This window comes from Oncorhynchus masou, chromosome 27 (assembly GCF_036934945.1).
Source record: "Oncorhynchus masou masou isolate Uvic2021 chromosome 27, UVic_Omas_1.1, whole genome shotgun sequence".
Lineage (NCBI taxonomy): Eukaryota > Metazoa > Chordata > Actinopteri > Salmoniformes > Salmonidae > Oncorhynchus > Oncorhynchus masou.
In genome coordinates this window covers 20,681,417-20,707,311 of record NC_088238.1, presented here as the reverse complement: position 1 = coordinate 20,707,311, position 25,895 = coordinate 20,681,417, and the positions used below count along the sequence as shown (strand labels likewise).

Here is a 25,895-nt window from a genome sequence, read left to right as displayed (position 1 = left end):
AATCCCAGTGGAGAGAGGGGAACCGGCCAGGCAGCAACAGCAAGGGTGGTTCGTTGCTCCAGTGCCTTTCCGTTTACTTTCACACTCAATCATAGGACCTACTAAAGAGATGAGTCTTCAATAAATCATTAACGGTTGAGACCGAGTCTGTCTCTCTCACATTGTCATAGACAGACCATTCCATAAAAATGTAGCTCTATAGGAGAAAGCCCTGCCTCCAGCTGTTTGCTTAGAAATTATCCTTACGGAGGCCTGCGTCTTGTGACCGTAGTGTACGTGTAGGTATGTACGGCAGGACCAAATCGTAAAGATGGGTAGGAGCAAGCCCATGTAATGCTTAGTAGGTTAGCAGTAAAACCTTTAAATCAGCCCTTGCCTAGACAGGAAGCCAGTGTAGAGAGGCTAGCATTGGAGTAATATGATCACATTTTTTGGTTCTAGTCAGGATTCTAGCAGCTGTGTTTAGCACTAACTAAAGTTTATTTAGTGCTTTATCCGGGTAGCCAGAAAGTAGAGCATTGCAGTAGTCTAACCTAGAAGTGACAAAAGCATGGATTAATTTTTCTGCATCATTTTTGGACAAAGTTTCTGATTTTTGCAATGTTACGTAGATGGAAAAAAGCTGTCCTTGAAACAGTCTTGATATGTTCATCAAGAGAGAGATCAGGGTCCAGAGTAATGCCGAGGACCTTCAGTTTTATTTGAGACGACTGTACAGCCATCAAGATTAAAGTTGATGCATCTTTAGATCTCCCCTTTATTTCTAACATATTTCATCTGTCACATGAAACCGCTCACGCATGCGGTGTGCTTTGGGAAAAAAGTGTGGTTGTATTTGTTATGTTGCAATATTTTATAGGCTACCAAGGTGGCCAACCAAGCTCCAGGAGTGCCTTAAAGGGGCAGTGTTGTAATTTGAGACTGGCTTGAATATGCAAAGAAGCCTATTGGCAGAGTGTAGCCTACATTTGTCTGATTCTCTATGGTAAAAAAGGTAGTCGTGCAATTTATTTTGAAAAGTGGATGGGGGGGCTTGAGCTTTTGAACAAGTAAAAAATCTGAACACACTTATCCAAAGGACAATCGGTCAAGTCCTTAAATGTGTAGTTGTAGGTGGGAGGGTGCTATCCATCACATGCAACTACAAGGCTTTTCTGTTGCTGTTATTTGGGAAAATCAACTGCATTGTGATGAGTAGGGTTAGAGGCCATTTAATGATTTATACAGACTGATTTGTTTTATATTGCACTTATTGGATTGGCAGGTGTGTGTGATCTTTCATGTCCATCGTATAGCAATGCAAGGCTTACAGTTGTTAATTTTACAAGCAAATTACTTGCATGAAACAAGATTAATGATGAGTCTTCAGGTTCTAGGACCTTGAATAATTTATTCAAAGTCTGTTCATATTTTTGTTTAATTCATTTCTGAATAACTAATAAGCAAATTGTATGTTATTCATATTTATTGTAAGCAGAGGGTAGCTAGGCTAAAATCTAAATGAATTTCTTCAAAATTATCTTAATTTATTGTCATACTTTTTAAAAAGGTAAAAGAAATACAAAAAAATGTTTTGGAGTTGTTTGTTTTACTATTTCCCAAATAAAACAATCATACAACACAAAATATCACTTGCTTATTTGGTCTGATAAAGCTTTGCTTGGTTTTACGCAGCTTCCGCCAACAGTGGCTCAGCCTGTGCAGGCTGGCAGCTCCAGCCCCAACGCCCCCCTTTCTGGGCCACAAGCCATGGTGGCACCCCCTGAGCAGACCAGGAAAGCGGGACAGAACTTCAAGTGTCTGTGGCAGTCCTGTAAACGGTGAGTCAATCTCTGGCCATATTGACTTTGACCTACTTAAAGAAGTCCTGTGTTGTGAAAGGTGTGTTCATATCATGGCTAACTAAAATTGATTTTAGACAGCCAGCTCAATTCTGGTATTTTTTCCACTATTTGGTCTTTTGATCAATCACATCAGATCTTTTCCAGAGCTGATTGATCAAAAGACCAATTAGTGGAAAAATATCAGAATTGAGTCTATGGCCTGTTCATTGACTGTCCCATTGTTATCCGTGTTGTTCTTCCAGGTGGTTTGAGACGCCGTCTAGGGTGTTCTACCATGCAGCCACGCAGCATGGTGGCAAGGAGCTGTACCCAGGCCAGTGCCTCTGGGAGGGATGTGAACCTTTCCCCCGACAGAGACTGTCCTTTATAACCCATCTACAGGTAAGACTACACCTTCTCAATCTATCAGTCCATGTTTATGGCTTTTTACTGACAATTATCCTATTTTCTTCCTGTAGGATAAGCATTGTTCTCGAGATGCCCTATTGGCCGCACTAAAACTGGAGCAGGAACCGACACAGACGCAAGACTCCAATCAGAAAACTTCCAAGTATGTACCCTCTGGTTAGTTTAGCATGCTAGTGCTAACGTCCATTCTGGTGATGCTAGAATGTGCTATGTGTGGCAGACTCTTTTGCATTGTTCCACAGGCCTCAGCCAGTGGCAAGCAGCACTCCAGCACCGCGAGCACAGAAAGCTATTGTCAATCATCCGAGCGCAGCCCTAATGGCACTACGCAGAGGCTCTCGGAACCTGGTGTTCAGGGACTTCACTGTGAGTATGGCTAAGCTGTTTGTTTACACTGAAGGTGTCTGGCTGGCATTTGACAGAATTGTATGATTTTATACGTGGAAATAAGATTTAAGATGTTAATCATTGCAGTCATTTACATTTACATACATTTAAGTCATTTAGCAGACGCTCTTATCCAGAGCGACTTACAAATTGGTGAATTCACCTTCTGACATCCAGTGGAACAGCCACTTTACAATAGTGCATCTAAATCATTTAAGGGGGGTGAGAAGGATTACTTTACCCTATCCTAGGTATTCCTTGAAGAGGTGGGGTTTCAGGTGTCTCCGGAAGGTGGTGATTGACTCCGCTGTCCTGGCGTCGTGAGGGAGTTTGTTCCACCATTGGGGGCCAGAGCAGCGAACAGTTTTGACTGGGCTGAGCGGGAACTGTACTTCCTCAGTGGTAGGGAGGCGAGCAGGCCAGAGGTGGATGAACGCAGTGCCCTTGTTTGGGTGTAGGGCCTGATCAGAGCCTGGAGGTACTGGGGTGCCGTTCCCCTCACAGCTCCGTAGGCAAGCACCATGGTCTTGTAGCGGATGCGAGCTTCAACTGGAAGCCAGTGGAGAGAGCGGAGGAGCGGGGTGACGTGAGAGAACTTGGGAAGGTTGAACACCAGACGGGCTGCGGCGTTCTGGATGAGTTGTAGGGGTTTAATGGCACAGGCAGGGAGCCCAGCCAACAGCGAGTTGCAGTAATCCAGACGGGAGATGACAAGTGCCTGGATTAGGACCTGTGCCGCTTCCTGTGTGAGGCAGGGTCGTACTCTGCGGATGTTGTAGAGCATGAACCTACAGGAACGGGCCACCGCCTTGATGTTAGTTGAGAACGACAGGGTGTTGTCCAGGATCACGCCAAGGTTCTTAGCGCTCTGGGAGGAGGACACAATGGAGTTGTCAACCGTGATGGCGAGATCATGGAACGGGCAGTCCTTCCCCGGGAGGAGGAGCAGCTCCGTCTTGTCGAGGTTCAGCTTGAGGTGGTGATCCGTCATCCACACTGATATGTCTGCCAGACATGCAGAGATGCGATTCGCCACCTGGTCATCAGAAGGGGGAAAGGAGAAGATTAATTGTGTGTCGTCTGCATAGCAATGATAGGAGAGACCATGTGAGGTTATGACAGAGCCAAGTGACTTGGTGTATAGCGAGAATAGGAGAGGGCCTAGAACAGAGCCCTGGGGGACCCCAGTGGTGAGAGCGCGTGGCGAGGAGACAGATTCTCGCCACGCCACCTGGTAGGAGCGACCTGTCAGGTAGGACGCAATCCAAGCGTGGGCCGCGCCGGAGATGCCCAACTCGGATAGGGTGGAGAGGAGGATCTGATGGTTCACAGTATCGAAGGCAGCCGATAGGTCTAGAAGGATGAGAGCAGAGGAGAGAGAGTTAGCTTTAGCAGTGCGGAGCGCCTCCGTGATACAGAGAAGAGCAGTCTCAGTTGAATGACTAGTCTTGAAACCTGACTGATTTTGGATCAAGAAGGTCATTCTGAGAGAGATAGCGGGAGAGATGGCCAAGGACGGCACGTTCAAGAGTTTTGGAGAGAAAAGAAAGAAGGGATACTGGTCTGTAGTTGTTGACATCGGAGGGATCGAGTGTAGGTTTTTTCAGAAGGGGTGCAACTCTCGCTCTCTTGAAGACGGAAGGGACGTAGCCAGCGGTCAGGGATGAGTTGATGAGCGAGGTGAGGTAAGGGAGAAGGTCTCCGGAAATGGTCTGGAGAAGAGAGGAGGGGATAGGGTCAAGCGGACAGGTTGTTGGTCGGCCGGCCGTCACAAGAAGCGAGATTTCATCTGGAGAGAGAGGGGAGAAAGAGGTCAGAGCACAGGGTAGGGCAGTGTGAGCAGAACCAGCGGTGTCGTTTGACTTAGCAAACGAGGATCGGATGTCGTCGACCTTCTTTTCAAAATGGTTGACGAAGTCATCTGCAGAGAGGGAGGAGGGTGGGGGAGGAGGATTCAGGAGGGAGGAGAAGGTGGCAAAGAGCTTCCTAGGGTTAGAGGCAGATGCTTGGAATTTAGAGTGGTAGAAAGTGGCTTTAGCAGCAGAGACAGAGGAAAATGTAGAGAGGAGGGAGTGAAAGGATGCCAGGTCCGCAGGGAGGCGAGTTTTCCTCCATTTCCGCTCGGCTGCCCGGAGCACTGTTCTGTGAGCTCGCAATGAGTCGTCGAGCCACGGAGCGGGAGGGGAGGACCGAGCCGGCCTGGAGGATAGAGTACATAGAGAGTCAAAGGATGCAGAAAGGGAAGAGAGGAGGGTTGAGGAGGCAGAATCAGGAGATAGGTTGGAGAAGGTTTGAGCAGAGGGAAGAGATGATAGGATGGAAGAGGAGAGAGTAGCGGGGGAGAGAGAGCGAAGGTTGGGACGGCGCGATACCATCCGAGTAGGGGCAGTGTGGGAAGTGTTGGATGAGAGCGAGAGGGAAAAGGATACAAGGTAGTGGTCGGAGACTTGGAGGGGAGTTGCAGTGAGGTTAGTGGAAGAACAGCATCTAGTAAAGATGAGGTCGAGCGTATTGCCTGCCTTGTGAGTAGGGGGGGAAGGTGAGAGGGTGAGGTCAAAAGAGGAGAGGAGTGGAAAGAAGGAGGCGGAGAGGAATGAGTCAAAGGTAGACGTGGGGAGGTTAAAGTCGCCCAGGACTGTGAGAGGTGAGCCGTCCTCAGGAAAGGAGCTTATCAAGGCATCAAGCTCATTGATGAACTCTCCGAGGGAACCTGGAGGGCGATAAATGATAAGGATGTTAAGCTTGAAAGGGCTGGTAACTGTGACAGCATGGAATTCAAAGGAGGCGATAGACAGATGGTTAAGGGGAGAAAGAGAGAATGACCACTTGGGAGAGATGAGGATCCCGGTGCCACCACCCCGCTGACCAGAAGCTCTCGGGGTGTGCGAGAACACGTGGGCGAACGAAGAGAGAGCAGTAGGAGTAGCAGTGTTATCTGTGGTGATCCATGTTTCCGTCAGTGCCAAGAAGTCGAGGGACTGGAGGGAGGCATAGGCTGAGATGAAGTCTGCCTTGTTGGCCGCAGATCGGCAGTTCCAGAGGCTACCGGAGACCTGGAACTCCACGTGGGTCGTGCGCGCTGGGACCACCAGATTAGGGTGGCCGCGGCCACGCGGTGTGGAGCGTTTGTATGGTCTGTGCAGAGAGGAGAGAACAGGGATAGATAGACACATAGTTGACAGGCTACAGAAGAGGCTACGCTAATGCAAAGGAGATTGGAATGACAAGTGGACTACACGTCTCGAATGTTCAGAAAGTTAAGCTTACGTAGCAAGAATCTTATTGACTAAAATGATTGAAATGATACAGTACTGCTGGAGTAGGCTAGCTGGCAGTGGCTGCGTTGTTGACTTTGTAGGCTAGCTGGCAGTGGCTGCGTTGTTGACACTACACTAATCAAGTCGTTCCGTCGAGTGTAATAGTTTCTACAGTGCTGCTATTCGGGGGCTAGCTGGCTAGCTAGCAGTGTTGATTACGTTACGTTACGTTAAAAGAACGACAATAGCTGGCTAGCTAACCTAGAAAATCGCTCTAGACTACACAATTGTCTTAGATACAAAGACGGCTATGTAGCTAGCTAGCTACGATCAAACAAATCAAACCGTCCTTGACTACTCCATATTTATCATATATTCCCACTTGGAAATCTTTTGTTATCAATGTATCTTGTAACTGATGAATTTCACAATCCTTTTCCTTAGGATGAAAAAGAGGGACCAATGACCAAACACATACGACTAACTGCTGCCTTAACGCTAAAGAACATCGCCAAGTATTCAGACTGCGGTCGAAAGTAAGAACTTTTTTTTGTATCCATTCACAACTACAGAAGGGTCTTCTGAGGACTCCTCGTGCTGTTTGATCGGCGTGATGAATCATAATCAATTAAACCTATGTTTATTTACTGTTTCATGGATAGTATGTAATGACCGCTTCCTATCTTGTCTTCTCAGGTTGGTGAAGAGGCATGAGAGTCACCTCTCTGTGCTGGCACTCAGTAACATGGAGGTCTCCACAACGCTCGCCAAATGCCTTTATGAATTGACTCGCTCTCTCCAAGCTTGAGTCCAAAAGGGCAACCCCACCCCCAAAAATAGGAGAACCATCCTTTAGGGGTGTCATGACAATGGGGCACACAGGTGGGTAACACCAGACCATGCCCTTCGGACTCCCCTCCCTCACCCCACTGTGCTCAAATCCCCCCCATCTCCTTCACAAAACAAACTGCCACGGGGTCTTCCACCAGCCGCCCAAGAGGGGGAGCTCTTTAGACTGCTGCCCTGAGGGACTCTACTAATGAAACCCTAAATACGAGCACATTTTTGTAATCCTGGGACTGTTTGCAGAGAACTTATTTGAGTAGGAGCGGCAGTACTTTGAGGAGTTTTGCTTTGCCGAGGGAGGGGAGAGGCTCGAGATGGGGGAGGGAGACACAGCTGCAGGAGACTGGCTCGATTGTTTTTCTTTACAACTTGGTAGCGTGGTTTTCTTACTTGAGTCAATATATTTTCACTTATTTATTATTGAAATGAATACCATTACAATTAATGAAAAGAATCTTGTAAATATTTGTGAATATATATATATAAAGAAAATCCTCTCATGCCGATACAGCCACTGGGGAACTTGCTCTGTGGAGAAATAGAAGCATTACTTTGGTAGAATCTAAGTTTCTTTTTTTTTTATGATCCCTGGTTACTTGTATCAAATGTGATTCTATACTCAGCAGTGGATGAATGTACTTAAAACCTGTAAATACTTCTGCAAAGGTACTGATGCTGTAAAGTTAAGGGGGGAAAACAGTTTTTTTTTGTGGAACTGACTTTTTTTTGTATTATAATACCTTGTAGAACTCATTTTGCTGGCTGAAAGAGTATGGAATAATATATCTCATGTCATTTTGTAGAAGAAAATAATATTGAAGGTATTCTCTCACCCCTCACCCCCAACATGTATCCACTGTAAACGTTTGTCATTGTACGAGCACAGTGCGCGTACATTTTTTTTTTTTTTTTTTTTTGTATTTGTAAATTGGTTTAAATACATGGAGTTTTATACAGGTTTTCTCCTGTGTTCTTTGCTTTATGTGCAGGTATATTTTCTTCACTACTTTTTTTCTATGTTAATATAGTGTGGCGTTTTATTGTACTATTTTTTCATTCTTAATACCATGCCACATTCCGGCTCACGTCCTCAGACTATCCTCTCTATGGTGTGTTGTGTAACATTAATGACTGCCTGTTAGCGTCCGAGCGGGGTAGCCCACCCATCCTCATTTCTGCAGTGTCAGTAGGATGTGCTATTATACATAGACATAACAGTCTGTTAGATTGGCTTTATTTACTTTGGTGACTGTTTATAGTTTTTAAATAAAAGACTGAACAATTTGTCTTTTTGGGGCTCTTGATTTGTGGTGTGAGGAGGCAATGGGTGCCTCTGTTCCACAATGTTACATGGCTGTGATCATCCACTTTTTAAATATACACATTTTAATGGATGTTTTTCCTTAAATGTGTATATTCTATTGATCAAATTCCAACAAAGTTGAGCTGTTTTAGAAAGTTTCTTTCCTAGATCATCTCTCCCAGTGGAAAGTAGATCAGAATGATTTTCTATCCCAAACTACCTCAATTGGGTATATATGGCTCTGAGTGTAGCTTACCTTTTACTTCTGTTGATGGCCTTTCACTAAAGTTGTCAGTTTCTTGCTACTGTTTATGAAATGACAACCTTTTAGCCCCCATGCCAGTTATTGGTATAATTGTTTCTAGTAATTTTATTGCATATAAATTCCGTTGAATTGAACAGAAAGGAAAATATCAATGGTTTCTTTAAAATATGTTAATATCATTGGCAACTAAACAGTGTTCCGGTTATATCTGGGACCGGAAACAGTTGAAGGATTTTTTTTCCCTAGTGTAAAGTGTATTGCAGCGACACTGTGCGGTGCTGTTTAAACTTCACAGGTCTCACAGACATCGAGACATGTGGCCGAGACGTTCGTAAATGTATAACGAGTTAGCAGTGCAATCTATTCGGCTATATTCAGGTTATCTTCTAGCTTTGGAGTCTAACCAATACACGGAAATAAGTGGGACAACAAAAAATAAACAACCACGCCAGTTTTCTAGCTATTGATTTAGCTTCGGGTAAGTCAACAAACACGTAGCTAGCTAACCAATTTAGCAAGTCTGCAGCCGTTGGCAAGCAAAAGTATCGTTAGCTGCTAGTTAGCCACAGTAACAGCTACCTAGCTAATATAGCGTCTGTATTGTAGGCCAGGCCAGTCTCGTTAGCCAATGCAGTTGAATAATTAACTAGCAAGTTATGAGCATACTTGTTTTGTTTCTTGTTAGCTAAATACAATTACGTTGTTACTAGCCTGCTAGCTAACAGCTGACTAGCCTGTATCAACCAAAAGTAGTTAAGTTAGCTGACTAGCGCCTGATCATGACCATCTTGTTAACGTTATCTGAATTGCAAACTAGCCAGCTAACGCCAACTACTTAACAAACTAGTAGAAATAACAAGTAGCTAGTTAACCAGCTAAACATAGAAGTTAGTTGACGTTTGAGGGGCACTAGTACACACTACTAGAATAAGTTGAAGGTTCGTGTTACATCACACATGGGCCACAAAGTTTAAATTGTTAACGTTAGCTGTTAACGTCAGCGACCGCAGGGCATTTCATAATGTTTATGACTTACTTGACAGCTAGCTGCGAGGTATTTGGTTAGCTAGCTGGACATAAAATACAAGACCACAACTCGCCGGATTTACTAGATAGTTGGAAGCTAGCTAGTTTACGTTAGTAGTTGGCTGACTAGCTGGTAAATTAAATAATCCAAGATGGCATTGGATGATAGAGAACATGGCTAATGTTATTTTAGCAGCTCACATGGTAGAGTGTTGGCCTCAGTGACCTGTATAACCCATTTAATTTAAATATCTGCGACTGTCTGCCTGTATTTTAGCCAGAGCTGACACACTGGTTAAGCAAGACCTTTTGTTGTACTCTTACCACTGGCTTTCACTGGACAGTGTTTTGCTTCTTGATTCATGCGGAAGGCACATTTCAGTTGAATGCATTCAACTGTACAAATTTTCCCGTTGCTCCACTCACCAAGCTGACGTTAACTTCTCAACTGGCTATGTACACTTTGTGACATGTACACTTTGTGTTTTTGAAAGTTTATTTAATTTAACCTTTATTTGACTTGGCAAGTCAGTTAAGAACAAATTCTTATTTACAATGGACGGCCTAACCCAGACAACGCTAGGCCAATTGTGTGTCGCCCTATGGTACTCCCAATCATGGCCAGTTGTGATACAACATGGAATCGAACCAGGGTCTGTAGTGACGCCTTTAGCACTGAGATGCAGTGCCTTAGACCACTGCGCTACTCGGGAGATCTCCAGAGCTCTGACGTCTCCTGCTTCCATCTGCTGGTCGGGAACCTGCTTATCTAGCGATCCACTATTCAAGTATGCTTGTTTCTTTTATTGGACGTGGAGACCGAGAGAAATCCTTGGCCAAATCAGCCTTGCATTCAAGTAGTTACTCACCAGACACATGCTGGCAAAGACGAGACCATTTGTTCACAGTTGCTGTGCTTATGCTGATACAGTTTTAAGTTTTGTCTCGTGCGAGATAGGCATGGTATAAATCGTCCAACGAAATGCTCACTTGCAAATTCCTTCTCGACAATGCAACAAGAATATGAACATAAAGTAAATGGCAGTAGAATAGAATAACATTTTTAGCATAAGTATAATACAGGAAGGTACAATGTTTACATGTGTATAGGGGATAGGGGCAAGTGTATAAATTGAGAAATATAGTAAGAGTCTCGTGTCAGCAGTTGTGATAAGGTGTGGAGAATCACAGCAGTCTGATGCTTATAGATAGAAACTGTATCTGAGCCTGTTGGTATCAGACCTCATGCTCCGATATTGTCTACCGGCGGTAAGGGAGAGAACAACGCGTATGTGGGGCCCTTGATGCTGCGTGCCCACCTCAGGCACTGTTTCCAGTTGATATTCTGGAAGAGTGGAAGCACCAGTGATGTACTGGGCCACCTTCACCCCCACCCCCATAGGATTATCATTTATTTACATTTTAGTAATTTAGTAGACGCTCTTATCCAGAGCGGCTTACAGTTGGTACATTCATCTTAAGATAGATAGGACAACCACATCTGTTATAGTAAGTATATTTTTCCTCAGTCAAGTGATCTTGTAGTGGATGCGAGCTTTGACTGGAAGCCAGTGGAGCGTGCAGAAGAACGGGGTACAATGGGTGAACTTGGGAAGGTTTAACACCAGGCAGGCTGTGCCATTCTGGATAAATTGCAGGGGTTTGATGGCACATGCATGGAGTCCAACGAACACCGACTTGCAGTAGTCCAGGTGGGAGATGACAAGTGCCTGGATTAGGACCTGCACCTCTTCCTGTGTGTGACAGGGTCGTACTCTACCGATGTTGTAGAGCATGAACTTGCAGGAGCGAGTCACTGCTTTGATGTTTGCAGACAGAAATTATTCATGACCTGGCAGGAATATAGTATGTGGGTCTGGTTTAGAGATCAACCTATTAATCGGAATGGCCGATATCAAGTTTTCATAACAATCGTAAATCGGTATTTTTGGACACCGATTTGGCCGATTGAATTATTATTATTTTTTTTTAGTTGCTAGCTAGCATTAAACTTATCTTTTAAAAAACAATCAATCAATCATAACCATTAGTTTAACTACACATGGTTGATGATATTACTAGTTTATCTAGCGTGTCCTGCATTGCATATAATCAATGCGGTGCGTATTGTTGCTCCAATGTGTACCTAACCATGAAAATCAATGCCCTTCTTAAAATCAATACACAGAAGTATATCTTTTTAAACCTGCATATTTAGCTAAAAGAAATCCAGGTTATCAAAATCAAATGTATTTGTCACATACACATGGTTAGCAGATGTTAATGCGAATGTAGCGAAATGCTTGTGCTTCTAGTTCTGACAATGCAGTAATAACCAACAAGTAATCTAACCTAACAATTCCAAAACTACTACGTTATACACGCAGTGTAAAGGGATAAAGAATATGTACATAAGATATATGAATGAGTGATGGTACAGAACGGCATAGGCAAGATGCAGTAGATGGTATCGAGTACTGCTCGCATCCGCTACAAGACCATGGTGCTTGCCTACGGAGCTGTGAGGGGAACGGCACCGCAGTACCTCCAGGCTCTGATCAGGCCCTACACCCAAGCAAGGGCACTGCATTCATCCACCTCTGGCCTGCTCGCCTCCCTACCACTGAGGAAGTACAGTTCCCGCTCAGCCCAGTCAAAACTGTTCGCTGCTCTGGCCCCCCAATGGTGGAACAAACTCCCTCACGACGCCAGGACAGCGGAGTCAATCACCACCTTCCGGAGACACCTGAAACCCCACCTCTTCAAGGAATACCTAGGATAGGATAAGTAATCCTTCTCACCCCCCCCTCCCCCTTAATGATTTAGATGCACTATTGTAAAGTGGCTGTTCCACTGGATGTCAGAAGGTGAATTCACCAATTTGTAAGTCGCTCTGGATAAGAGCGTCTGCTAAATGACTTAAATGTAAATGTAAATGTACTGTATATACATATGAGATGAGTAATGTAGGGTATGTAAACAAAGTGGCATAGTTTAAAGTGGCTAGTGATACATGTATTACATAAAGATGCAGTAGATGATGTAGAGTACAGAATATACCCTACATTACTCATCTCATATGTATATGTATGTAAACATTATATTAAGTAGCATTGTTTAAAGTGGCTAGTGATATTGTTGGACTAGTAACCGGAAGGTTGCAAGTTCAAACCCCCGAGCTGACAAGGTACAAATTTGTCGTTCTGCCCCTGAACAGGCAGTTCATCCACTTCCTAAGCCATCATTGAAAATAAGAATTTGTTCTTAACTGACTTGCCTAGTTAAATAAAGGTAAAATAAAATATATTTTACATCGATTTCCATCAATTCCCATTATTAAAGTGGCTGGAGTTGAGTCAGTGTGTTGGCGGCAGCAGCCACTCAATGTTAGTGGTGGCTGTTTAACAGTACGATTGCCTTGAGATAGAAGCTGTTTTTCAGTCTCTCGGTCCCTGCTTTGATGCACCTGTACTGACCTCGCCTTCTGGATGATAGCGGGGTGAACAGGCAGTGGCTCGGGTGGTTGTTGTCCTTGATGATCTTTATGGCCTTCCTGTGACATCGGGTGGTGTAGGTGTCCTGGAGGGCAGGTAGTTTGCCCCAGGTGATGCATTGTGCAGACCTCACTACCCTCTGGAGAGCCTTACGGTTGTGGGCGGAGCAGTTGCCATACCAGCCAATATTAACCATTTGAAATTGTGTCACTTCTCTTGCGTTCATTGCTCGCAGAGTCAGTGTATATGCAACAGTTTGGGCCGCCTAATTTGCCAGAATTTTACGTAATTATGGCATAACATTGAAGGTTGTGCAATGTAACAGGAATATTTAGACTAATGGATGCCACCCCTTAGATAAAATACGGAACGGTTCCATGTTTCACTGAAAGAATAAACGTCTTGTTTTCGAGGTGATAGTTTCCCAATTTGACCATATTAATGACCTAAAGGCTCGTATTTCTGTGTGTTATTATGTTATAACTAAGTCTATGATTTGATAGAGCAGTCTGACTGAGTGGTGGTAGGCAGCAGCAGGCTCGTACGCATTCATTCAAACAGCACTTTTGTTTTGCCAGCAGCTCTTCGCTGTGCGTCAAGCATTGCGCTGTTTATGACTTCAAGCCTATCAACTCCCGAGATTAGGCCTGTGTAACCGATGTGAAATAGCTAGCTAGTTAGCGGGGTGTGCGCTAATAGCGTTTCAAACGTCACTCGCTCTGAGACTTGGAGTGGTTGTTCCCCTTGCTCTGCATGGGTAACGCTGCATCGAGGCTGGCTGTTGTCGATGTGTTCCTGGTTCGAGCCAAGGGAGGAGCGAGGACAGGGACGGAAGCTATACTGTTACACCGGCAATACTAAAGTGCCTATAAGAACATCCAATAGTCAAAGGTTAATGAAATACAAATGGTATAGAGATAAATAGTCCTATAATAACTACAACCTAAAACTTCTTACCTGGGAATATTGAAGACTCATGTTAAAAGGAACCACCAGCTTTCATATGTTATCATGTTCTGAGCAAGGAACTGAAACGTTAGCTTTCTTTCATGGCACATATTGCACTTTTACTTTCTTCTCCAACACTTTGTTTTCGCATTATTTAAACCAAATTGGACATGTTTCATTATTTATTTGAGGCTAAATTGATTTTATTGATGTATTATATTAAGTTAAAATAAGTGTTCATTCAGTATTGTTGTAATTGTCATTATTACTAATAAATAAATAAAAATCGGCCGATTAATTGGTATCAGCTTTTGTTGGTCCTCCAATAATCGGTATCGGCGTTGAAAAATCATAATCGGTCGACCTCTTGTCTGGTTAGCCCTATTCTTCCAAAGTTAAGCCAGCAACTTGGTGTGATGTCATGGTTGTAATTTCATTCTGTTATTGGAGTTTTGGAAAATTCAGTCAATATTTTTCATGAGTATTCCCTGGAGTAGAGAGTTGGTTGTCTTGGACATGTTTCTAGATATGTCCTCCCAGTCTTATTGTGTTATTACTATTTACAGCTCGTCTACCCAATTGGTTACCGCTTTAATATTCTCCTTTTTTGTTATTTTATAATTATGTATATGTGCATTTACCTTATGCATTTGCTATTTATCAAATTAAAGGATCTATAGAATATATTTTTGTGCTGTAAGTGAGCTCTTTCCACGGGAAGGGTCCCAATTTATGAGTCCTATGACCCATGCTACCCAAGGAAGTGGTAGCACAATTGGAGGCCATTTTAATTTATAATTTTGAATAGCCTTTGATTTGGGCCTGGGTATGTCTTGAAGTCCAGTATGAACAAAACAATTCATAAAGACAGTGTAATCAAAAATAATAATAATTTAAACAGGCAATGGAACAATAAATACAGCAGAATTGGAAAATGAGAGGGGACCAGTGTATTATGGGTACTACAAGAAACAAAGAGAATGACACCCGTTATGAAGATTTCTAAATACTTAAATGGCTGTTGAAATAAAAAATTCCTTTTTTAAATGTAAATGGCCTTAATAGCCCCATTAAAAAATATTGTTAAAATTGAAGAGGGATAGAGGTGATATCATCTTTCTCCAAGAAACACATCTAAAGAAGAACATAGAAAATTAGAACTGGCATCAGCACAAGTGTTTTCCTACCGTTCAGCAAGAAGAGGGGTAGCATTAATGACCAAAAATAATATCCCTTTTCACACAAAGAACCATTGTAGACAGACTGAAGATACATACGAGTAAATGAAAAGTTTGAGGGCACGGAAATAACATTAAATGTATATAACCCAAACGAACAAGGACCCAAATTTATATCCAAAATGCTTAACCTACTTATCATGGGGCCGAAGGGGACAATAGTAATGGGAGGACACCTCAGCCTTCTCATGAATCCCTTGTTAGATTGTCAACATAAACACAAGGCAGAGAAGGCTGCAGTGACACTAAGAAGGGCAGACTTGGCGGTGTGTCTGATTGATGTTTGTAGAACTTTACACCCTATTTTAAAGCACGTAACAAATATACTCGAGATTAGACTATTTCTTCATGTTGAAAAACAGACCTAGCCAAAGTCAATAACCTCCTCATTAGACCAATTGAAATATCGGATCATGCTAAGTATGAAACTAAATATATGACCAAAGAAAGGCTTGACAGTCTGGAGTTGAAATAATTCACTTTTCATGACATAGAATTTAAGAATAGAATCAGGGCAACACTGAAACAATATCTGGAGATTAATGATGATGGAGAGGTCTCCCATAATGGAATGGGTGGGGGCCAAAGCAGTGCTTCGAGGCGTGATAATATCATATGCTTCTTCTTCAAAAATAGAGTACGTACCAACCTGTAACTCCGCTATTATTACTGTTATTCATAAAGAAGGTAAAGATCCAGCAGAATGTGCATCGTATTGACCAATATTGTTGCTGAACGGCGACCAAAATTGCTTACATAAATTATTGCAAATAAATTCAGTAATATAATCCCAGATATCATAAACTCTGACCAAATGGGTTTTGTCCAGCAGACTTCTGAGAAATTAATGTTAGACAAACATTTAATTTGAGTGGAGCAGCGGTCTAAGGCGCTGCATCTCAGTGCAAGTGGCGTCACTACAGTCCCTGGTTCAAATCCAGGCTGTATCACATCCGGCCGTGATTTAGAGTCCCATAGGGCGGCACACAATTGGCCCAGCGTCGTCCGGGTAGGCCATCATTATAAATAAGGATTTGTTCTTAACGGACTTGCCTAGTTAAGTAAAAACATTCATAATCTAATGGAGCACGCTCTCAAGAAAGAAAAAAAACATAAATAGCTTATGCTTACCAGATGCAATAAAACCATAGTGTCCTATCTGGATACAGACTAAATACAGGGAAATCACAACCAATATCCCAAGACATCAAAACTAAGTTTAAACTTAAATGGGATCAAAATAAACTGAAATACCTATTGATTTTGAAACAATGTAAATAAGCAGGGGACTAGCATCACCACACCTAATGCATTATTATATAGCCGCCCAACTAAAATAATTGTTTGGATAAACCCGGCATCAACAGCTAAATGGAATCCACCAAATGGAAAAACCAATAGGTGCAACTATATTAAGGAAGATAATCAATGCACACACTAGGAAGATAGAAAATACCTGTATAAATAACACCATAAAGGTCTGGACAAAGATCACCAAAATAAAAAGCCTTCCAAACAGACCTTATCTACCTGCGAGAAATTGTAATGGACAGCGACTTTAAGCCAAGGATGATTGATGATACATTTAAATTATGGGCTGACCAGGTATCATCAGATGTTCAGACAAGGGGGTAGATACATTTGAGAATATATCAGAAAAAATACAACCTCCAGAACTGTATTTTACAATTACTTACAAGTGAGAAGTCCTTACTAAAGCAGTGGGACCTAATAAAACACTTAGTGATAAAAGGACATTCTACTCCAAAATGCAGGAAAATTAAGTTAAAATTGAAGACAGTTTAATTTTATCACTTGATCTCAAAAACATCACCAGTAAATTCTATATTAAACCAAAAATAATTTAGCTAGCGTAACGTTACTGTATTTTAGCTAAAAAAGTATTGCATACATCTAAATATGGTGGCTAGACTTTGCTAGGTACCTTGGCAGGTTTTTTGGACGATCTGATGAGAATCTGAAGAAGATAGGTAACTTGTCAATTATTTGATAAAATATTGAATTTGGCCTTTAATACTATAACCCATAGAAACGGATTGAGTAACATATTCATAAAAGACAGTCCAAAAATAAATCATAAGAAATAAGGTTTTGAAGTGTCTGTCCTATATCTAGGAGATATAAGAAGGCTCATTAAATATTTTAGTTTTTTTGGATGCATAATTACCCCTTATATTTGTTGGCACAAAAGTACCTCTATACTTCCATTGGTTTGTATTGGTTACCTTCAGACAAGTCCTGTGACACTTGTGGGGGTCGTGGAGCAGTCATAATAGTTTGTCGGCCGTTCGGACGCTAGACATTTTTGTGAGAAGACAGATTTTTGGGATGTCTCATAGTCTGACAAACACCGCTATAGCTCGGCCAACTTCCACCGCAGATGTGGAAGGCCGACATAGGCGGATGCGGTGGATTGCGACACAAGCTATGCAAAAAAACTGATATCTCTCGTTTACAATGACAAATGAAAGAAATTTAATAAATTGTTACTTAAACTGACAAACAGGTGTGTCGATAGACTCTTAAGTTGGCCATTGTGTAAATAATGCATTAAAGTAAATGGAAAACTTGCTTGACAAATTGGTTACACACACAGATCTCAGGTTTAATGTAATTAAGTGATGGCACTGTGACTGGGTTGTTAAGAGCTACCCCCTACTTTTTTCAATTTCCGCCTGAAGACATACCCAAATCTAACTGCCTGTAGCTCAGGCTCAGAACCAAGGATATGCATATTCTTGATTTCATTTGAAAGAAAACACTCAGAAGTTTGTAAATGTGAATTGAATGTAGTAGAATATAACACAATAGATCTATCTGGTTCAAATAATACAATGAAAAAACCATATGTTTTTTTCTTCATTGTTATTGTTGTATCATCTTTAAAATGAACAAGACAAAACAAACATTCAGATAGGATGATGGGAACAATTTCAGTGAAAAACATAAGAGGGCAACAGTACTTGTGCAAAGTTTCAGAATGATAACTTCCAAAACAAGTGTGCTACATCACATTTATCATGAAGTCACCCAGGTGTCCCATACAAGTAGCCCAAATGTACCCAAGTGCCCCCCCCACCACAAAAAAATGGAGGAAAAAAATATTTACATTTACAAAATAACATGGGTAACTATTTACACACTTTCAAATTTATTTATATAGCCCTTTGTACATCAGCTAATATCTCAAAGTGCTGTACAGAAACCCAGCCTAAAACCCCAAACAGCAAGCAATGCAGGTGTAGAAGCACAGTGGCTAGGAAAAACTCCCTAGAAAGACCAAAACCTAGTAAGAAACCTAGAGCGGAACCAGGCTAGGAGGGGTGGCAGGTCCTCTTCTGGCTGTTCCGGGTGGCGATTATAACAGAACATGGCCGAGATTTTCAAACGTTCATAGATGACCAGCAGGGTCAGACACTAATAATCACAGTGGTTGTAGAGGGTGCAACAGGACAGCACCTCAAGAGTAAATATGAACAGTTTAGGGTTCCATAGCCGCAGGCAGAACAGTTGAAACTGGAACAGCAGCAAGGCCAGGTGGACTGGGGACAGCAAGGAGTCATCATGCCAGGTAGTCCTGACGCATGGTCCTAGGGCTCAGGTTCTCCGAGAGAGAGAAAGAGAGAATTCGAGAGAGCATACTTAAATTCACACAGGACACTGGATAAAACAGAAGTACTCCAGATATAACAAACTGACCCTAGCCCTCCGATACAAACTACTGCAGCATAAATATTGGAGGCTGAGACAGGGGGGTCAGGAGACACTGTGGCCTCATCCGATGAGACCCCCGGACAGGGCCAAACAGGAAGGATATAACCACACCCACTTTGCCAAAGCTCTACACAATATTGTGCTGCTGATGCCAGGTGGCATTTGTAAAGCAGAGGGTCGCCAAGCATGTGGTGCAGGTGATGGGGGACTTAATCTTGCAAACAACACAGTGATGCCTCCATGCTGTGCCCTTTTGGCCCTTAGGCACATCCATACCTGCAGAAATAAATTTGGGCAGATGAACACTTTTGGCAGGGGCAGAAGGGACAGAGGTAGAGTAGGTAGAACGTGGTGCTGTAGCCAGCAAGCTCCTTGATGAGCAGCTCTCTGAAGTGAGAGGAAGGGCTTTCCACAGCTCTTAGCCATTTCTTTGTTTAGGATGAATGCATTCACCACAGCAATGTCGATGAAATGATAGAAGAACATCTTGTACCATTTCATTATCTTATGGATAACATTGTAATAGCCTATCAGCGCATCTGACAGGTCCACACCTCCCATGCTCTTGTTGTAATCCTTTATTGCAGTTGGAATGGGGACATTTTTGGTGGTCCATGCACGGCACTGTCCTTCACACATCTGACGACATGATCCCCACTGAAGGACTTGTAGATTGTTGTGCACATCACCACCTCTCTGGTATCCATCCACTTTACAAAAAGCAGGCCATCTTCACGGATCCATCGCATGGTCCCCCGCTCAGCCCGCTTAGGCATGTTATTCACCTTCGTCTTCGGAAAGCCCACCCTGCTGGTACGAATGGTGCCACAAGCCCACACTTCCCGCTTCCTAAGGTCTGCAAACAGGGAAGGGCTTGTGTAGAAACTATCCACAAACAGTTCGTAGCCCTTCCCTAGCAGTTGAAAATCCAATAACTCCATTACAGAGTCATAGCTAAGTCCCTTACCGGTAGCAAAACTGTTCTTCCCCACATAGACAAAAAAATTGCATATGTAGGCACACAGAATTAGTCAACACAAACTACTTGTAACACCACTTGGTTGGTTTGTTTCTCATGTACTGTTTGAGGCCAATTCTGGCCTTTGAGGCTACCATCCTCTCATCTGTTTACACATTCTGGGCTGGCTGAAAGTAGGTTTTGCAGGCCTCAACAATGCTGTGGTAGAGAGGATATGGGCTTCTATGCTACATTTTTGCCTGCTTGCTTCTTCTCCCCATACTTATTAGTGTTAGACACGAGCGAATCGACAACGGATTGGGTGAAAAACAGCTGAAAAAGCTGAAGGGGGCTGTAAGTTGATGTCATGTTCACCTGAGGCCCTGGCTTCCTTTTTGGCCTAAATGTTGGTTGAGTTGGCTCCACATCATCTTCTAGGACAGTGTGCCAACGCCCTTCTGTCCCTTCGTTAGCAGGTGGCACACTTCCCCTCCTCCTCTTCTTTGTCAGTGCCTTCACACCTTTAGATGGCCCGGGAGGTGTGGAGCCGGAGACAACAGGTGTCCGGCTGGATGAACCAGCTTCAGTGGGGGATGGACACCTTGGCACTGGGGTCTTCCATTCAGAGTCAGTGTCACTGTGAAAGAAAATGTTCAGTTAGAATAGTTTCACATATGAGCCCTGTAGCAACAGGTATAATAAACAGATATATCGATTACAGGGAACATAAAGTGCTGTTCCATTTCACTTTGGCCACACACACACACACAGACAAACAGGCTATGGGTCATTCACATACATACAAACACCCCCACCCACAACACATAGCCAATGTGTACTTTGCACATTTCATTACATTTTTATATATTGCAAATAAAATTTTAAAAAATTAAATCACAAATAATATTTTATATTATTAATTTCAAACAACGGCATTAGCATGAGAAGAACTTACCAGTCCAAAACGATGTCCTCTCCGTTCAAAACATATGCTTCCATTTTGGAGTCATAGCTATGGTCGCTAGCTGAATCGTCTTCCAAAAGAAGATCTGTTTCACTGTCACGATCAATTTCCTCTATAATTTTGTCTACATTCGTATATCTAGTCTTAGATTTAGCTTTTCCTGACTTATTCGCCATGATGCTCGATATATATAAACAGCTGAAGATGCGCGTTACCGAAAAAGGGCTGTGCATCACAAGCTTGGCTCCTTCCAGTATGAATCTTCAATGGTGAATGACTGTCTTTACGCAGGAGTTTACTACATGGGTTGGTCTTCCAACACATAAACATTACATATGGCCATTTACCTCAGCTCATTTGCTATCTACCCAGCTAGATTTCAAGACGATCAGTGGTCATTGGGTTAAAATACAGTCAATCAACGAAACAGCGGTCATATCATTGGTGCACAATGATGTCATTGCTTGTTGTCTTCAAATCGGTTTCTTTCAGTCAATATGTCCCGCAAAATGACCCATCAGGTTTGGCTGTGTTACAAACAAACCAGTTGATTTCAATGAAACCAAACATGACTGGAGAAGTCACATTTACTGTGTGTATTTACATCGAATGTGTCGTCGAAAATGGAATGGGACGGAATTCACGACACAAGCGGTTCACAAAATGTTTTGTGTTAGGCTATAAAAATGGATTTTATCAAACAAAAGACATTGTGTAATAATGAGCATTGGGATTGTAAACAGAGGAAGATCGTCAAAGGTGAACAATTTATTTTATTGCGGTTTGTGATTTTGTTACGCCTGTGCTGGTTGAAATAGTTGTTTTTTATGGGGCTCTATCCTCAGATGATCGCATCGTATTCTTTTGCAGTAAATCCTTTTTTAAATCTGACAACGCAGTTGGATTAGCAAGATTCTAGGCTTTCGAAACATGTGAGACACTTGTATTTTCATGAATGTTTAATATGACTATTTATGTAACGATCTGCTAACAGGTTCGGTGCGCAGAGGTTAACAACAATCTCTCATAAATGTTTATTTCCAGGGGTCATCTGGTCATTAGGGACAAAGCAACACTGTGCCAAAGATGACGGGTGAATCGGGAAATGGTAAGTAACTGCCAGCCAGTCATCATGAATAAGATCTTTCAGTGGGCTTTGGCGTGATGATTGCATTTCAAAGCCTCTACCCTCAAGTTTGTTCTTGAATGACAAGCTGTTGTGCCACCTCTCTCTGGTTGTCAGACGGACAGACCCCAGAGGGAGACCCGGAGCCGGAAGAGGCGGAGCGGTGTCCTATCTGCCTGGGTGCCCTGGGCCGCTGTGTCCTGGCCATGCCTGACAGCTGCTGCCATGTATTCTGCCTCAGCTGCCTCCTCAGATGGGCAGAGGTAAGCACCATGTACTGTCCTACCCCCTAGACACATCACTCTCATTGGCAACAGAGAGTGCTGCAACTGGCAAGTTGTCTGTTGTGATAAGCCATGGTCTTACTCCCGGTGAGGCTCAGGAGACTATACATGGCTAAGATGTGTTGGACTGATGTTTATTTCTTCTTCTGTGTTTAAGTTGCAGGCAGTTCCATCCTGCCCAGTGGACAGGCAGCCTTTCAATGTTGTCTACAAACGTGATGCTGTGCTGGGATGTGTGACGGTAAACAGGGGTTTCTCCGCTGGCTCTACCTTCTGTTTCACAATTTGTAAATGGCATGTCATGAAACATCAGAAGCTACATTATAGCTTTGGTCACTATGCAAGAAGAATGTACGTGCTTTGACTTCAGTTGTGATGTGAATCTCAGGTTCCTGTGAAGAAGAGAGTCAGCCAATCAGAGCCAGAGAAGTGTGGCTGCACAGACCCGGATGCCAGTGGCTGTTTGTTGAAGTGAGTAGAGGTCTTGTGTTAGTGAAAGGGTTGCCCTGCTGCACAGTTAACCTGATAAAGATCCTTGGTCGAAACGTTGTCTTTAAACTTGGAGAGCATTCAAACGGTGTGCAGCTTAACCTCTTGAAACTCCCCATCCCGGATCCGGGATTGTGACTAAGCCTCAGGCTCATTAGCATAACGCAACGTTAACGATTTCTGAAAATCGCAAATAAAATTAAAATAATGCGTTTGCTCTCAAGCTTAGCCTTTTCTTAACAACACTGTCATCTCAGATTTTCAAAATATGCTTTAGAACCATAGAAATTGACTAATTTGTGTAAGAGTATGCAAAGCTAGCATAGCATTTTGTGTAGCATGTAGCACGCAACATTTTCACAAAAGCCAGATAACCAAATAAATAAAATCATTTACCTTTGAAGAGCTTCTGATGTTTTCAATGAGGAGACTCCCAGCCACATACCAGATGCGCAGTGTTTCCTGAAAGCGTCTGTGTGTAGGAGAAATCGTTCCGTTTTCTACATTGCGCCTGGCTACCGAAACGAACCGAAAATTCAGTCACCTACAACGTGAAACTTTTTCCGGATTAACTACATAATATCGACCGAAACATGGCAAACGTTGTTTGGAATCAATCCTCAAGGTGTTTTTTCACATATCTCTTCATTGACATGCAGTTCGTGGAAGCTTGCTTCTCTCTCTGTGCCCCATGGAAAAATACTGGCAGGTGACTTTTGCGCACCAATTTCGGCGCAGGACACCGGGCGGACACGTGGTAAATGTGGTCTCTTATGGTCAATCTTCCAATGATCTGCCTACAAATACGTCACAATGCTGCAGACACCTTGGGGAAACGACAGAAAGGGCAGACTCATTCCTCTTGCATTCACAGCCATATAAGGAGATCATGAAAGACAGAGCCTCAAAAATCCTTGTCATTTCCTGGATGCCATGTCATCTTGGTTTTGCCTGAAGCTCACGTTAAAGGGCACGCACAGAGAAGATATTTGTATTTCTGGACACGTCAGAGTGTTTTCTTTCGAACAGTAGCAATTATATGCATAGTCGAGCATCTTTTTGTGACAAAATATCTTGTTTAAAACGGGAACGTTTTTCTTCCAAAAATGAAATAGCGCCACCATAGGTGTAAGAGGTTAATGGCAGTCACTTTGCGGTGCATTATTATATTTATTTTTTACCACTTTTTTTGTTGGAGGTGGGTGTTACAGGTACAATATACATGTTAATTTACACACTTAGTTTATACCACATGTACCTGTACTCTAAAGGATTAAAAACTAAGAAATACATCCCATCCTGCCTAGCAACACAGATTGGTTGTCAGTTCCCCCATATCTCTATCTGTAGTTATTTGGCAAATTTAGTTGTGACTGATACAAACCTTAGAATGTCTTAGAAATCAAAACATGTGGACTGCATGATGCGACTAGGCTATTCTATTAGAAAAAGTTGCATAAAAAGATTGCACTCTTCTTTGCCTCAGGCTGCGCACCCTGTTATCTCATCAAGTGATCATATTTTCACCCATCAGACTATTTTCAGTTTTAATGTCACATTTGTTTTGATTTAGAATGGCACATTATCAAATGGGTAGGAACAGGGGGAGGAGGAAATGTACATGTCATCCTTATGCACTCAAATAACGTTCCCACAGTTTAAATTATGCCCAGTAAGCTATTCCTGTTTTATAGCGGAGCAGCTGAGAAATAAATATAGTAGCAGCTGGGATCCTCCTCTTTTTAGTGGCAACCATCAAAATCCTGCTTTCATACGGGATTACATATAGAAATGTCTGGGTTTATAAGAACACTTATTTCACTTTTGTGGATCAACCACTCTTTGAAGAGAATGCATCCTCACTGCGTGACAGGTGATATACTGCACAAACGATGTATGCCACAGGCTCTCCAACCATGTTCCTGCAACTACCCAGTGCTTAATTTGGGAAACTAAGTGAAATATGTTCATGAACATCGATAGTAACATGTTTTCACAAAGAAACATATTTAAACTGTTGACAGCCCCCATCTCTGCATGCTTGAGAAAGGAATGAAGGAGAGAGAGGGGAGGAGATGGAAACACACAATGGTGATCTATTCTGTAGCTAAAGTTAATGTCGGCGTATTTATTATGAAAATATTAAACATACCCTATCACTAGGCTATTCAAAATCAAATACAAAGTCAATATAATTGTAGGCTAATTCTGTAAGCCACCTGCACAATCAATGAACCAACAGCATCGCCTAGGAATAATACGTTCACTCCCAGACTCATGGATAGTTTGGAGTGTAGCATAAGGTAACCAGTCCATCCAGTATGCATAATAATATAGTCCACACTCCAAGGCGATAACTCCCCAAAAAATGGTTGGGAGTCTAGACCAATTATGTACCAAGATATCTTAAATCTGGGTTTTTAATCAAATATTTTTTTCTACTGTGCGTAATGTATTGTATACCAGCACAGTAATTATTTTAATTCAGGGTATTTTTTTCAGGTATGGGCTCATAAAGGCATATGCCTATGCATAGGCTCTAATATTCATATGGATGTTCTACATGCAACGTCTTAAATGCTTTGAATTAATCATCACCTTAGAAAGCGCTCTCCATTTAGTTGTTTGACATTGAAACAGCGACCATGTTCAATTTGAAGAACTTCTTTCTTCAAATTGATCATCAGTGAGGTCCAAAAAATGTAGCCTAATGGTGAGGTTTAAAAGCATGATCCTGTTTTAACGATGTTTGATGTGATTTTATTTGCATTGATGTCAGTGGTTAGAGGGACAATACAGCCCTGAGTACCAGGCCATTAGCGACCTAATGGTCGTTAGGGATTAGGGTACTACAAAAGAGGAGATTACCAGGACCCCACGGTCACGTCGAATTTAACTGCGGTCATTACAACCCTAGTTGGGAGTTGGGCCAATTTCATCATACCTTTTCATTGGTGTTAAATACCAACTTAAAATGTATAAGTTCATGGTTAGGACACCAAGGTCATGTTTTTCCATATTCTATGCCATTTAAATGGTTGTTCAGATTCACTCAGGTCTTTGGATCATACTTTTTTAATGGCGAGCACAGAATGAGCTTTCCAAAACTTGTTTATATATTATAGAGATTCAATATTTTTGGGGACTCAGATAATTTATTTATAAATCCTGTCATTGGCATAGATGACCTAATTTGTACATATTTTTTTTTTAAAGGAGTCGCTTCCAGGGCAATGTGATATACCATATTTCTCTCTATACTCCGCCAGGGGTTGGAGGGATCATGTCTAAACCAATTTAGGATGGTGTGAAATGCTAGTGCC

The 25,895-nt window shown here is 42.4% G+C and overlaps 2 protein-coding genes across 3 annotated transcripts in view; both read left to right on the top strand.

Annotated features, from left to right (window-relative positions):
- Positions 1–8,026, top strand: part of LOC135515758 (AT-rich interactive domain-containing protein 2-like) — a 30,966-nt gene extending 22,940 nt beyond the window's left edge. For both annotated transcript variants that reach the window (XM_064939470.1, XM_064939469.1), the window contains exons 16-21: positions 1,675–1,820; positions 2,087–2,225; positions 2,303–2,394; positions 2,495–2,618; positions 6,341–6,432; positions 6,593–8,026. In XM_064939470.1, coding sequence (XP_064795542.1) covers positions 1,675–1,820; positions 2,087–2,225; positions 2,303–2,394; positions 2,495–2,618; positions 6,341–6,432; positions 6,593–6,704 — 705 coding nt within the window. In that variant the 3' untranslated portion in view covers positions 6,705–8,026. The remainder of the gene's footprint in view (positions 1–1,674; positions 1,821–2,086; positions 2,226–2,302; positions 2,395–2,494; positions 2,619–6,340; positions 6,433–6,592) is intronic.
- A 548-nt stretch (positions 8,027–8,574) lies between these two features.
- LOC135515757 (protein SCAF11-like) overlaps positions 8,575–25,895 on the top strand; it is a 33,660-nt gene continuing 16,339 nt past the window's right edge. Inside the window, exons 1-5 of the mRNA XM_064939468.1 lie at positions 8,575–8,788; positions 21,718–21,781; positions 21,917–22,062; positions 22,241–22,324; positions 22,472–22,554. Coding sequence (XP_064795540.1) covers positions 21,760–21,781; positions 21,917–22,062; positions 22,241–22,324; positions 22,472–22,554 — 335 coding nt within the window. The 5' untranslated portion in view covers positions 8,575–8,788; positions 21,718–21,759. The remainder of the gene's footprint in view (positions 8,789–21,717; positions 21,782–21,916; positions 22,063–22,240; positions 22,325–22,471; positions 22,555–25,895) is intronic.